Source organism: Arachis stenosperma, chromosome 10 (assembly GCF_014773155.1).
Source record: "Arachis stenosperma cultivar V10309 chromosome 10, arast.V10309.gnm1.PFL2, whole genome shotgun sequence".
Classification (NCBI taxonomy): domain Eukaryota; kingdom Viridiplantae; phylum Streptophyta; class Magnoliopsida; order Fabales; family Fabaceae; genus Arachis; species Arachis stenosperma.
The window spans coordinates 19,890,810-19,904,486 of NC_080386.1; the positions used below are offsets into that span (position 1 = coordinate 19,890,810).

The following is a 13,677-nucleotide window of genomic DNA, read 5'->3' on the forward strand; positions in this document are numbered from 1 at the left end:
CTTTTGAAATTGCTGAGGTGATGCTTTGGGTCGGTCGTCCCATCATACAGAACCATGTCAGGACTTTTAAAGTTTCCGGGAACTTTAGCCCTCATGATATCCTCAGTGAATGGGTCTTCTCCCCCTCTGGGGTGTCTTCTCGGTTCACGCAAGAGTTCTTGTTTCGGAGATTAGATTCCAGCATCGAGATCTTTTCTTCGAGCTCTCTTCGTCGCTTGATTTCTCTCCTTAGGCTTTTCTCCGCTTCACGCTGTCGGTCCATCTCTTGTTCTAGTTGCTCGAGTTGACCTTGGTGGCCTTGCAATAGCCCCATGAGGTCAGTTGAATTAGGTTGCCCCTCCTTTCCAGGCTGATGAACTTCAGAGGAAACTTTCTTTGATCCCGGGGTGTTCGAGGGGCCTTCACCACGCGATCCTTTCGCACATGTTAGGTGTATTATTGCTTGGTCATTATTGACCACTTCCTGATGCTCTTGATCGAACTCAGATGCGATGTGCCCATCCTTATGTTGGTCGTCCACCATTGTGCATTGATCTCCGAGTCTCCGGCAACGGCGCCAATGTTCCAGGGGTTACTTGAAATCGGATATGGATTGGGCTTGCTTATGAAGCCCAAACGTTCAATAGGATGGTCTCCGACTTGTCCAGCGTCAAAGCGCCGCCATCCGAATTGTGTGTTTAAAATAATGGGGGTGGTACCTGCAAGACACTTTGATGCCTAAGTCAATAAGGGGTTAAGCAGGTTTAAGTATATTGGATTTAGATGTACCTGAGTGTGTCAGGGTATTCATAGGAGACGAGCCAATAACCACCATTGAAGTAGTTTTATTTCTGATGGTGGATAATCGTCCCTTTATCTTAGGGTTGTTGAGATCTCCCTTCTAAATCACTTAGATGAGTGTTAAGTGCCTATTTACGTTCATCCTGACTTCTTTGAGGAGATCGGATAGGCGGTGTAGGCTAATTTTTTAGATTGGACTTTTTAGCTCAATTTGGACCTGGTCCTATGATTTGGGTCATGGTATGAACACTAACAATATCAAAAGTTTAATAGACCGAAGCCTAATTCCATTTCTCGTTACTTAATTTAAATAAACCTAATTACACAAGTAAATAAAATTTCAAAATCACATGATGTAAATAAAAGAGAAGAAGAATAATACTGCATAACCCTGCTTTATTGATAGACAAACTTGCATCGCTGCTCTCCACTCAAAATTCAAAATTCAACAACTGGCACATGCTGCAATGTCACGCAGATATGGATGCTGATCGAAAAAAAGAATGCAAAATAACTAATTCTAATAACGGTTACCTTCTTTCCCTAGAGATATCATTGCTGCCCATGCCCCTGTAATTAGATCTCCAGGCATGCTCCCAGCTATGGTTGGAGACACATACAACCCACCAATCCACTCGGTAACTGTGACAATGTAGAATTTGGAAATGAATTTTTAAAATCAAAAGAACTAATCCTAATAACGAAGATAGCAATTTCTCCAAACAGATGCATCACTCTCCATTGTCTTAAAACTTAGGCTAGCTCTTATTTTATCTCAGCACTTATATTGTTTCCTCTTCTTTTCAGGTTGCTCGTTGTGGGAAGTTTTTAATTACTTGAATATAGAAGACTAGTAAACTTGCCATATTAAAATATTGTTTAAGCAGGATCGTACATTTACTTTCTCACACACACACGTGGGTATTTTTATGCACATTGTACAGTATAAATAACCTCAAGGCACACTATTTGTCAAAAAAAAATTGTAGACTTACCAACAAAAAATTGATGCTGCAGAACCCACATGGCAGAAAGAAAATAAGTACATTAGTAATCAGCTGCAAAAATAGGCGCAAATTATTTTTTATATTCCGGTGAAAATGGTGTTTTTTAGAATCATGGATTATAAGGGTGTTATTTTTAAATGTGAAACTTTTTTATTTAAAAGGTAGAAATTAGACTATCCGATTTATTTGGGAACAAAAAATCAGACCATCCGATTTGTTAGGAACAAAAATCGAACCCTCCGATTTTTTTTTTAAAAATAAATCACAACAAATAAATTAGATCCTCCGATTTGATATTAAAAAAAGAGGAATGCTAAAGGGCTAGTAAATTTTGTGATTTGTAGTTATCAGTTAGTCATCAATAGTGTTTTTAATGGTGTGAGATTTTATCTAATGCTAAAGAAATACTCATTTTTCCTTTGTTGGCTAAGTGCTGATAAGATTTTAATAAAAATGCTGCCCCCTTAAACTTTCTCTTAATCGGTAGATCGGATTACTAATTTCCATACCAAAACAAAAATATATACGCAACCAATAAAATTGAATTGCACATATTTCTCTTTCATAATAAAAATTTTTAGCCGCAAATAGGTTTAAAAACAATATTCCAATAACGGGAAGAGAAATTACAGAGAACTTAATCCATAAAATAGAAGGAACAAAATAAATGGAAGAGAAGTGGGTTGTAACAAAAAGAATTCGTCATTTCATTATAGAACATGGAATTTGACAAGAAAGGAAAAGATTACAATAGGGTCACAAGCTATCCTGAAAAAGAAAACAAATCCTGATTCAACAAGATATACTTGTTCCTTTGGGAGCTAAACTACATTTATGCACGTCCACTGATATTGAAGATACTCCTTTAACAGAAAAATCAGGATACCTAGGTAGAAAAAGTTACAAGTTATTTAAACTTATATCAGCAACCTCAGAGCTATCAATTATTCCAATACAACAGTTCAACTTCTCTCATTTTGCATGCTTTGGGTCATTCCATATGCAGACAACATTATAGACCCTAATTTGCAAACAAAAAGATGAAGACAATACTGTGTCAGTAACATGCTGATACAAGAAATTAGGTTTGTGTATTTGTGATATTGTCAAGTAATTCTTGGAAAAATGGAATTATTGTCAATTTAGAGAAGAAAAAATCTCACAAAGTGTGGCAGATTTGGATCCAAAGGGCAAGTAAAAAATTTAGAAAAGAACCTAAAACAGTAACAAAGTAAGAACCAAAGGTAAAAGAATACTTACTGAAATTACTAATAAGTTATGCTATGCATACCCAAGCTTGATGCCAACTGACCAAGTTCCTACAAAAGAAATGTTGAGTTTAAAAAAAACTAACAAAAAATTAATTGATGATGATTATTAGGTTAAAATACAATTAATTGTATGATTAGTTTGTTTAATGTCCAAAAATTAGTAGTAAACAAAGCAAGCTAGAAAAACAAAGCTAACAAAGTCCAAATTGTTTAAAGGCCAGTACACTCAAACTCAAGGAAATATTTGTTAATTACAACAACAAATTTTTATCAAAAAAAAAGAATGCTTCAATTGATGAATTAAGCCTATGTTCATAACATCCAAGTGCATACCCGATCTTATTCATTTTTCAGAATGACAACGCGATCCTTTAATATAAAAACGATCAACTTCGGTCTCTGTCTTTTATTTCTCGTGACATTATTTTGTTAAAAAAAAAATCTTTTTTTAATGAAAAATATCTTTTTTTACTTTTTAACGTGTTTGGCAAATTTCTAGTAGTAAAAATAAAAGCACTAGTAAAATTAAAAAAAAAAATCTTTTTTGAGAAGTTGTAATTTACATCTTTTTTTAAAAGATCTTTTTCCTTAAAAAAAAAAAGATATTTTTCGTGTAATAAATAAACAAAAAGTACTTTTATATTGTTATACCCAAATATAATTAATAGATAAAAAGACCTTTTTACATGAGATATCCAAACATAAAATTACTTTTACTTCTCTATAAGATCTTTTAAAAAAAAGATAACTCGAAAAAGATTTTTTTTAAAAGCTCACCCAAACAAGTCCGAAGTCTAATTGTTTCTTCAGGCAGCACATACAATTCTGGGCGACAGTAGTCAGGATCCAAAGGGGGTAAAATTGGGAACATAATTCTTTCCGATTTGCAGGTCAATAGCTGAACCAAAATTAATGAATTTGATTTGTCCCTGCTTGGTAACCACCAAGTTGGCAGGCTTTATATCCCAGTGACCAACGCCTGTGTCATGAATCTTCTTAAGCAAAGTAATCATTTGGCGCATTATTGCTTGATGATCAAGGCATCTCTTTTCAACGAGTCTATCCCTTGCAAGACTTGTCGAAACATGACAGATTCCAAGTTTGAAGGAAAGTTTCAATCCGTCATGTAGTCGGCAAGAGAACGGCCACTCTGGGACATCATAACCCTGCAACTAGTGTATAGAATAGTTGGTACCTAAGTTGCATGAATACAGGTACAAAGTACAAAAAAATTGGTATAGTTTTATCAAAGATCAAATTATTCTGTTAATTCTTATAGTTTTCTCAAATTGTGATTAGATTTTCAATTGAGTCTTTACATCAGTTTTAGATTTGTAATTAAATCTTTTTTAACAATAAACGTTGCAAAATCATTTTCATCTATCTCACACCATCGTTAAGTTAAATGTTTTTAGAACGACGAAAATGTGATTACAAATTTAGCGACTCAATTTCAAATTTGGTAAAACTAAATAGATTAACAGCAAAATTTTAACCTTTATCAAACAGAAACATGAATAAGAGCACCTCAAACTTCCAAACAAGCCATTTTTCACCTTTTGTGAAAAGTGAATTGCTTTTATCATCAACAAAACTTCCAAAAAACTTAGCACACGTTTTTGGAACTGCTCTGGAGAGTCTGTAATTGAACCACTCCTCAACATTCACCAACTTCTTCTGCTCCTTCAATTCCAACTTTCACCTGCATACACACCACAGATGAAATCGGTTACAAGAATCAAACTATGCCAGAGTTCTCTACCATAACTAGGGATACCTTTTTAAGAATGACTTTGTCCTTAGATTTTGCATCCAACTTTGTTATTACATTCCTCCCCTTATTGCCACTCTTCTTTATCCTCTCTTGTTCTACATTATTTACATTTCTTGGGACCAAAACACCTCAATAAACAACACCAAATGACCCTTCTCCTAATTTATCTCCGATCACAAAATCACTCCTTTTGAGACTTCTCCTTCCAAATAAACTATCCAAAACCATTTGAATTGGAGCAATAAAGTATGCATCAATGGCTCCAACAAGAAGACCAGGCCTTGCAGTTAAGTAAATCCATGACAAACTAGCAAAAGCAAGAAACCCCCATTTTTGTAAACTTGATAAGTCTTCAGTTACATTCTGGAACTTCCCTAGTGTGAGGTCCAACTCCAACAATAACTCTTTGATGTTATCCAAGAATGCATTGCACTTTATGGAGTTAATGTAGTTACTCTTGAAACGCTGTGTTAAGAGGGAAATTGTATATGGGGTGGTGGATTTCAGAGGAGAAAAATATATTGTGATGATTGTGACGAAGTGTAGTTGAAGTCGTGCTGATTAGAGAAACCATGATATGTTGTTACTTGTTACATACAATATTACAATGACTTTGGTTTTATTTTCTTTTATATAAATAATAAATACATACATTAATGTCAGCATTCAGCAGAGACAACACTTTTGCCACCGTTCATCCTTACTTTATACACCTGTTCTACGTTTTTTTTTTTTTGTTCAAAATTACATAAACCATATCCAAGAAATCATAAGTCCAAACAATTTAGTTGTTTAAAATATTTAATAAAAAATAAGTAAATAGATTATGGAAACTGAGTGTTTAATTTCTCATAACCCCTTTCTTCTTTTTGTTGTTTAGAGTATTCAATTTGTATTAGTATTTTTTATTTTCAAATAAAAAATATATTTTTTTATTCACTATATTAATATTTTTTTAATAAATTATTAAATATATGGTATAATAAATAAAAATTAATAATAAATTATTTAAATTGAAAAATATCATTTATTATGAAACTAAATAAATAATTCTCAAATTTAATTTTTAAATATATAAATAATAAACATTAAAATATGGTTAATACATTAATAATAATAATTCTATGATATACTATTAGTATTATGATCTAGATAATTTTCACAATAAAGTGAAAACTAATGAACACATTATTTGATATATAATAAAAAAAATTTGGATAATAACAACTTTAATTTTTTATTTTTCTAAACTAAATTAATAATTTTATTTGATATTTTTGCACTAAAATACACTATGAGGAATCGCAACGAGCAGCGTACCTTCATATTTACCATACAGGTTCGTCCCGTCAATACTGACCAACAGCTTGCAATGACGGAATGCCTTTATACACGGTGGGAATGTTCAGAAAAGCCGGTGAAAATAGGCTTGCGAGTCATCCACCAGCCCACCCACTCGAACAGGACTCGTCCTCAGAACTGCAACACTACCAAGCATCATCAGCTACACACTTAAGACCCATTGCGGCAGCTCGTTGTATGACTCATTCCAGTCTTCATGAATCTTTGCCACGGCCTTCTGCTTAACCAACCAAACTCTCCTATAAGTCGGCCTAAACCCGAAATGTGCCTCTGTCGCATTCAGTAGTACCTTGATACAGATGGATGCATCAGCTCTAACCATTGACATGATGTAGGCCGAGATCACATGATAATCAAGACTCATGTGATCGCTTGAGATCGACGTGGCCAAACAAGTACGAGGGCCATTGTACCGTTTTACCTCCTAAATATCCATGCACTGGCGGATCCTAATCAACCATGTGCACCCGTTGCCAAATTCAGTACACTTCCCAAGGTACTTACGATAATCGGATTCCACCATTTTGTACTGTACCCCCCGTCGGATGCTATATGTCTTCACGCTTAACACAGCCTCCTCTTTATCCTAAAACTGCTGACCAACCTGAAACTCTGATAGATCTTCGGAACCCTGCGTATTTCTGGCACCAAATTCAATAGGTTTCCCAGGAACCCCCTCCTATCTCATGGCATCCAAGTCCAAAGATGAAAAGGGCAGGGGTACTGCTGAGTCCCTGAGCTGGAACCACCGCCATCCCCAACTGGATTACTCATTGCTATGTCATCACCACTATCATCAGCAATGAAGTCCGGCTCCACATCATCACGTCATCATCATCTGGCAATGCATCGTCCATCCCAGCCGGTGCCCCCACACTGTAATGAAATCTGTGCCCTATCAATGATACCAACTTCTCCGCCACCACCGCGGTTGAGATCAATGGCGAACGACGGGGAGGCTACATGCTCTTCCTGAGGTGCAATCACAGGCACGGATGAAGATGCACCAACAGGTCTCGAACTAGAACAGGCTGCCGTTACTGGAGTTTGGGTATTTTGGTTCGAACCATTTGAGCTAGAGACCACATCAACCAGCTTTGCTAACAGCTCAGGTGTCCTGACCTCGAAAAACTGCCAACGACAATGGAACAGGACCTCCAAATCCTCGTCACTCCCTATGACAAATGAATCGTATTTCACGTCATCTCGCGGCACCGAGATCGGAATGTGATAGAATAACTTATCAACGCGTTTCACGCCTTATAGCCCAAGTTTCTGTATTATAGAATTCAAGAAATCAGCGAAGCTTGTTGTAGATTTCAGAAAAATACTAAGGGGATTCTTATTAGTAAACTTAACACCAAAACGTGTTTTTTTCTTAATTGACCCTCTATAATGCACTAAACATAAACAACTCTCCTCACTAGCTATTGTTTTCACTCTAATGGGAGAAATTCACGGTTACACCATATTTATACACGTTGGGCCTTCATAATTTGAAACAACCAATTTCGAGTTATATATATGTAGTTCAAAGCAACCTCATTCGAACTGCTATGTCTGCTTCCGTACTTAATTCGAATTAGTATTATTCGAACTACTATAATACAAGATGCATACATAATTTGAATCATGTTGATTAGAACTACCTAGACTAAATCCATGCATAATTCGAATTTACTAAGTTCGAATTACGCTTCCCTATTAATTCAAAGTGTGTTAATTCGAATTAATATTGTTTTCATAGTTCGAATTAGCTTAATTCGAATTACATAAAAATATGATTTTGGGTGATCCATGCCACGTTTTTTACTTTGGTAGATATGTATAAATTTTTTTTCCATCCTTAATTTAAATTAAGATTTTTTACTCTAATTATAAGAACTAATTTAAAATTTAAAAATAATATATTCACATCTACTATCCTCAAATTTTATTAATACTTTTATTTTTAAAAATAATTCTATTCAAAATATAAATTTTTAAAAATTTATTTATCACTTTATTCTAACTTTTACATTGGCATAGATGATTAAAAATCAAATAAACTCTTTATCATTATAGACATAATACAAAATAAAATTCAATATAGAAATATATATGATAAAATTTAATGGCATCTAACCCATATATCTGATTCCAGATAAAGTTGATGTTGAATAAAACAAAGGATACAAAATTAAACAATTTTATTTTCTGCATAACACGTTATAAGTCAACTCAACACAAATGAGCCACAATTCACACAAATAACAATCTAGAAAGTTCACACAACTTCTAAAAGCCAAAATAGAAACCTAAGAAAGTTTCTTGTTGGCAATTTATGTGCCAGTATAACACCTTCGTTCATGCAAACCCCTAACCCAACCAAATATAAAAAAAATACTAAAACTACCAAAGAAAAAAATAGGTGTGGATTTAAGAGCCAAGACCAATTGCAAGCTACAGCAATTTTAACAAGCTGGGCTATTCCTTTGAAGGAAGGAGGCTGCAGGCCTCACATAAGAGAAGTCTTTGAAGGGGTTGGCACCATTCGGGCTGGCAGCTGGTGAATCGACCACAGGCATATCAGTCCATCGCTTCTCAAAGTTGGCGACGCAATGCTTCCCGGCTACATCCGGCCTAAAATTCGGCTGGATTTCTCTTGCTTCCAACTTCCTCCAGTTGATTTGTTTGAACCACTTGTGGCCTTTAATCTCCATTATCCCCTTAGGTCCACAACCTAAGCGCTTTCCCGCCTCCTTCTGTAGCAGCTGTAACAGACACAAATTATCTTTATCTCAAAGTGAAGAACAAAGGTTTGAATATAACAGTAAGAAAGCAGAAAGCTCAACAAGAAAGGGGAGAAAGAAAGGAATCAAAGGTTCTATGCAGATAAAAATGGATGCAAATAACATCTGAAATACTAATTTCAATACAAGCTTAAAATGAAATTACAAAATAACCAACAATGTAAACTGATTTACTTACAGCATTGCAAGTATTACTATCTAAATTTTTTGAAAACAAATGGCAATGAACTTATAATTCAATTAACGAATTAGTATTACGTATCATAAACAAAAACAATTATTACCATGATAATGAAACAAAGAGTGGAACAGAAGGAACAGTTTTTCTAACATGCATCTACAATTCCAAATTGGAAACAAACATGGACAGTGGATAAATCAGTGAACAGATTGTGATGGTGTAATCATGAGATATTGAACCAGAACCAGAGGTCTCGGCACAGCTGCACTACTGCTGCACCAGGAGAACACTGGAAGAGGTCAAACCATCAGAAGTACCTGCTTTATTCATCATCTTCACACTGGGACACTATTTTACACAAATATGAATACATGTAAGATACAGTACGGTACATAAATATGATAAATTACCCCTTTCAACAGAGAATGCGCCTCACTAGACAAAAATGCTGGCAGCTTAATCTTGTCTTTAATTATCTTCTGCTGAATTTTCTCACGGTTCCCACCACAAAAAGGTGGCTGCGGAGGAGAAATGACAAAAACAAAAACTTAGCAACTACAAAAAAATGGCAGTTATGAGCATTTAGATTAAAAGTATTTATTACTTATATAATAATCACGCTTACACATAGTAATTTCGTATCATTGACTAACAGTATGAAGATCCAAATGAACAGCAACGACAAAAATTTACAAGAAACAAGATGCAAACCTTTCCAGTAAGCATCTCAAACAGAAGGATGCCTACACTCCACCAATCAGCAGCCTTATCATGGCCCTTGCCAAGAATAATTTCAGGTGCCATGTACTCTAGTGTTCCACACATAGAATTTGATCTTGTACTATCCTCGAATTGCTTTGCTAAACCAAAATCAGTCAACATAACCTAGTAGACCAACAAATAAATCTCAGTACAGTTATTACACATAGAAAGCAACGTTAAATAAAATCATGAAGAAGGAAAAATTACGTGGCCATCAGCATCCAGCAAGATATTTTCAGGTTTTAGATCCCTGTGCATTATTCCATTCGAATGGAGATGTGAAACTGCAGATACAATCTCAGCAGCATATATGCGTGCTAGATCCTCTCTGGATATTCAAAGAACAATAGAACCCGAGTGTTATCCTGTGAACTAATGCAAGAAGCAGAAGAAAAAACCAACACTCAACCAAACTTACCTGAACAAGCCCTGGTGATAAAGTTGAAAGAAAAGATGCCCCCCATTCACGAAATCCAGCACAAGATACAATCTATATTTTGTCTGAAACAGAATAGAACACATCCATTTTCAATTTCTGAATATTATTAAACAGTCTTATAATACAAGCCATTTAACAAAAGAAACCAATTTATGAGCAGAGCGCATGATTCCCGACATAGTTATGATTAGAATTGCAACCAATTTATGAGCAGAGAGTATGATTCCTGACATAGTTATGATTAGAATTGCACATCAATGCCTCAAACTAACACTTTCTTCATTTAAATTTTGGCCCTTTCGGTAACATACACAATGACAAAAGGCACTAAAAGGAGACAGAATCTAAGAAAAGTACCATACCATTTTGATAAATTATGTCACTAGTGATATATCACCACGATAGCACAAAAGAAGCTACAACATTATCACAATTTGAAAATCAGTACCTGAAATGAGTATCTGAGTTGTACAACAAAAGGATGCTCTATTTGTGTCAAAATATCCCTCTCAGCTTTCATGTACTCAGCATGGTTCTTTTCCATAATTTTGTCCTTCCTCATAACCTTCATAGCATATATTTCAGAAGTTACCTTTTTCTTCACCTGATATACTTTGGCAAATGCTCCCTGCCCCACAACCTTCAAAATCTCAAAATCATCAAGGCTAACTCTGTTAATCTTCATGAGACTCCCACCGTCTTGCAACGATTCCTCGGTGAAAACATTGTGAAAGGAAGATTCTTTCACGTCTGTGACCTTTTCTCCAGTCACATCCTCCTCTAGGACCTCTAGTTCCAATGAATCTTCAGTTTCTTGTATGGTGAGCTTTCCAAGCTTCAGTGATTGGCTAACACAAGCAGAAGGGCCAACCAAAGAATGTGAACGGGTGTAAATGACTTCAGGCTCATCATAAACCAGCTCACTAGATTCTTCGAAATACTCTGCAGCAGCAGATTCAATATTATTTACTTCTACTGAGGGTGGAACTGTAACCGGACCAAAGACATCTGAGAAATCTAGTTCAATGTGATCTGTGATTACGTTTTCAGGAAGACTTGAAGGAAAGAGCAACTGAGCCTGTAAAGGCTTATATGTGCCAGCCGTAGTCAAACCAGAAAGCTGAGAGGAAACCATTTCTTTTTCCCACTAATTAAAATGGGATCTAAATGTGCTGATGGCCAAACTAATAAAGACTATAGATTAATCACTCCAAAGTTCCCCAAGAACCCAACCGCCGATTCTTTCCTGTCAACAGCCTGAATTAGTAGGAAATTGATGTATGCAAATGGCGTTCCCAAGAATTTTGGCAGCAAGGAGAGCAAAATCCAGCAGAAGAGGAGGCTGTTGTTGTTTCCCGAGTCACAGGAAACGAAGAATGCTCCAGTGGTTGTTGAACTCATGAAGATCCAATTCACAATCTGTTCAAACTCATCCAACAAAGAAAAGGAGGAATCAAAATCAGAGAGACATGACATACACAAAAGCAACTTCCTTTGTTACCATAATGTAATCCCACAAAGTATTAACAAACACAACTTAAGCTGACAACAAAAACAGAAATCCAATCATATGGATCTCAACCACCAATCTTAAATAAATAGAATCATTTTGGACCAAAAATACCAACAACTACTAAAAAGGGTGAATAATTAAAAAATTATCAAACATGGATGCTTCCTAGTCCAAGAAAGTAATCTGGCATTGAACATCGGTATCAAAGATATGATTAAACGACAATCTATACTTCAATGCACATCAACATCTAACTCATGACGAAATTCCCAAAAAACCAAATCACGGATCCAAAAGTCCCAAAAAACCCAAAACTGGGGTCAAAACCCCAAAGGACAAAAGCACACAATTCACAAGCTACAAACATCAATTCATCATCTTCATATAAAAATAAACAAAAGCATCATCAAACAAACCAATCCACCAGAACAAACAGAACTAAACAAATAATTAATTAATTAAACGCTACAAGCTAACCTACAAGACGGGATTTGAAAAATAATAAAAGATGATGGTTTGAAAGCAAAAGAAGACAAAAAATCGAAACTTTGGAAACGGATATAAGAAAATTGAGTTGGTTTTCTTACCTGGGAAGGTTGCGGGGGAAGGGAATTGGGGGGAAAAGGCGTTGTTTTCACAGCAAAAGAGAGGAAAGGAAAAGAGGGATTCCGATTTCAATTAAACATGTGGAAGAGCACTCGCGTCGCCGCTTATACGGTATTTAGGTGCTACGTGGCTTCATGTGATTGGTTGTTCGTGCCAATTGAGTGATTGACCAAGTGTATATTGGGTCCCACTTGTTTTCTTTCCCCTTTTTTTTGTGTAATGGGTTTTTCTTTTGTACTTGTTGGAATCTGAGGATGGGGGGAATATGCTACGGGAATTTGGTTTCTCCACTTCCGTGTGCTAATTTTGCGGTGCTCATTTGGATTAGAGGGATTTTTTTTCTTTTTATCTTCAAGCATTATCTATATAATCTATAATAACAATACGAGTACATAGAGTTTAGAGTTTATAGTGTACAATTTTTTTTTATTTTAACCTTTCCAACTTAATTTAAAATTAATTTTGTAGTTATGCATCACACTAACAGTTATAAAAAATTTACATATAACTTCTTTCTCAATCTTTCACTAAAATAATCTATTTTTTTAATTTTTTTATTATTTCTCTAATTTTATTTATTTATTATTCAATTCTAACCTTTTCAATTTTCGAATAACTTTTTAAATCTATAACAATAACAATATATATAATGCAAGTACATAAAGTTTAGTGTCTAATTTTTTTCCTATCTTAACCCTCCTAACTTAATTTAAAACTAATTTTACAGTTATGTATCTCTCTAACAGTTATAAAAAATTCACATATAACTTCTTCAATTCTTCGCTCAAATAATCTACTTTTTTTAATTTTTTTACTATTTCTCTAATTTTATTTATTTATTACTCAATTCTAACCTTTTTAATTTTCGAATAACTTTTTAAATCTATAATCTATAACAATATATAATGCGAGTACATAAAGTTTAGTGTCCAATTTTTTTTCTATTTTAACCCTCCCAACTAATTTTGTAGTTATGTATCTCACTAACAGTTATAAAAAATTCACACATAATCTCTTTTTCAATCCTTCACTGAAATAATCTTTTTTTTAAATTTTTTTATTATTTTTCTAATTTTATTTACTTATTACTCAATTCTGGCAAAAACTAGTGCACTCTAGGTAAAATAAAGAGTGCAGTACTCTTTAAAAGTTAACCAACTATCAAAAGTGATCAGGTAAATTAAATTTAT

At 34.6% G+C, this 13,677-nt stretch overlaps 1 protein-coding gene and 1 pseudogene across 1 annotated transcript; both read right to left on the bottom strand.

Moving 5' to 3' along the window:
* Nucleotides 1–1,300: 1,300 nt before the first annotated feature.
* On the bottom strand, nt 1,301–6,558 carry LOC130956838 (serine/threonine-protein kinase STN8, chloroplastic-like; annotated as a pseudogene).
* A 1,808-nt stretch (nt 6,559–8,366) lies between these two features.
* LOC130955569 (serine/threonine-protein kinase AtPK2/AtPK19-like) lies at nt 8,367–12,696 on the bottom strand. The gene is made up of 7 exons (XM_057882459.1): nt 12,469–12,696; nt 10,817–11,787; nt 10,348–10,430; nt 10,137–10,257; nt 9,879–10,052; nt 9,578–9,685; nt 8,367–8,947 (listed from the first exon to the last, which is right to left on the bottom strand). Exons 2-7 carry the CDS (start codon nt 11,501–11,503, stop codon nt 8,648–8,650), a joined length of 1,473 nt encoding a protein of 490 aa, XP_057738442.1. The 5' UTR covers nt 11,504–11,787; nt 12,469–12,696; the 3' UTR covers nt 8,367–8,647.
* Between the last annotated feature and the right edge of the window lie 981 nt (nt 12,697–13,677).

Excerpts from the sequence above, each read along its gene's own strand:
- LOC130955569 (XM_057882459.1), bottom strand. The coding sequence starts at position 11,503 with ATGGTTTCCTCTCAGCTTTCTGGTTTGACTACGGCTGGCACATATAAG. Across the intron at positions 10,258-10,347 it reads TATCACCAGGGCTTGTTCAG|AGAGGATCTAGCACGCATAT; the intron begins GTAAGTTTGGTT and ends TTGAATATCCAG. Across the intron at positions 10,053-10,136 it reads TGCTGGATGCTGATGGCCAC|GTTATGTTGACTGATTTTGG; the intron begins GTAATTTTTCCT and ends TTGGTCTACTAG.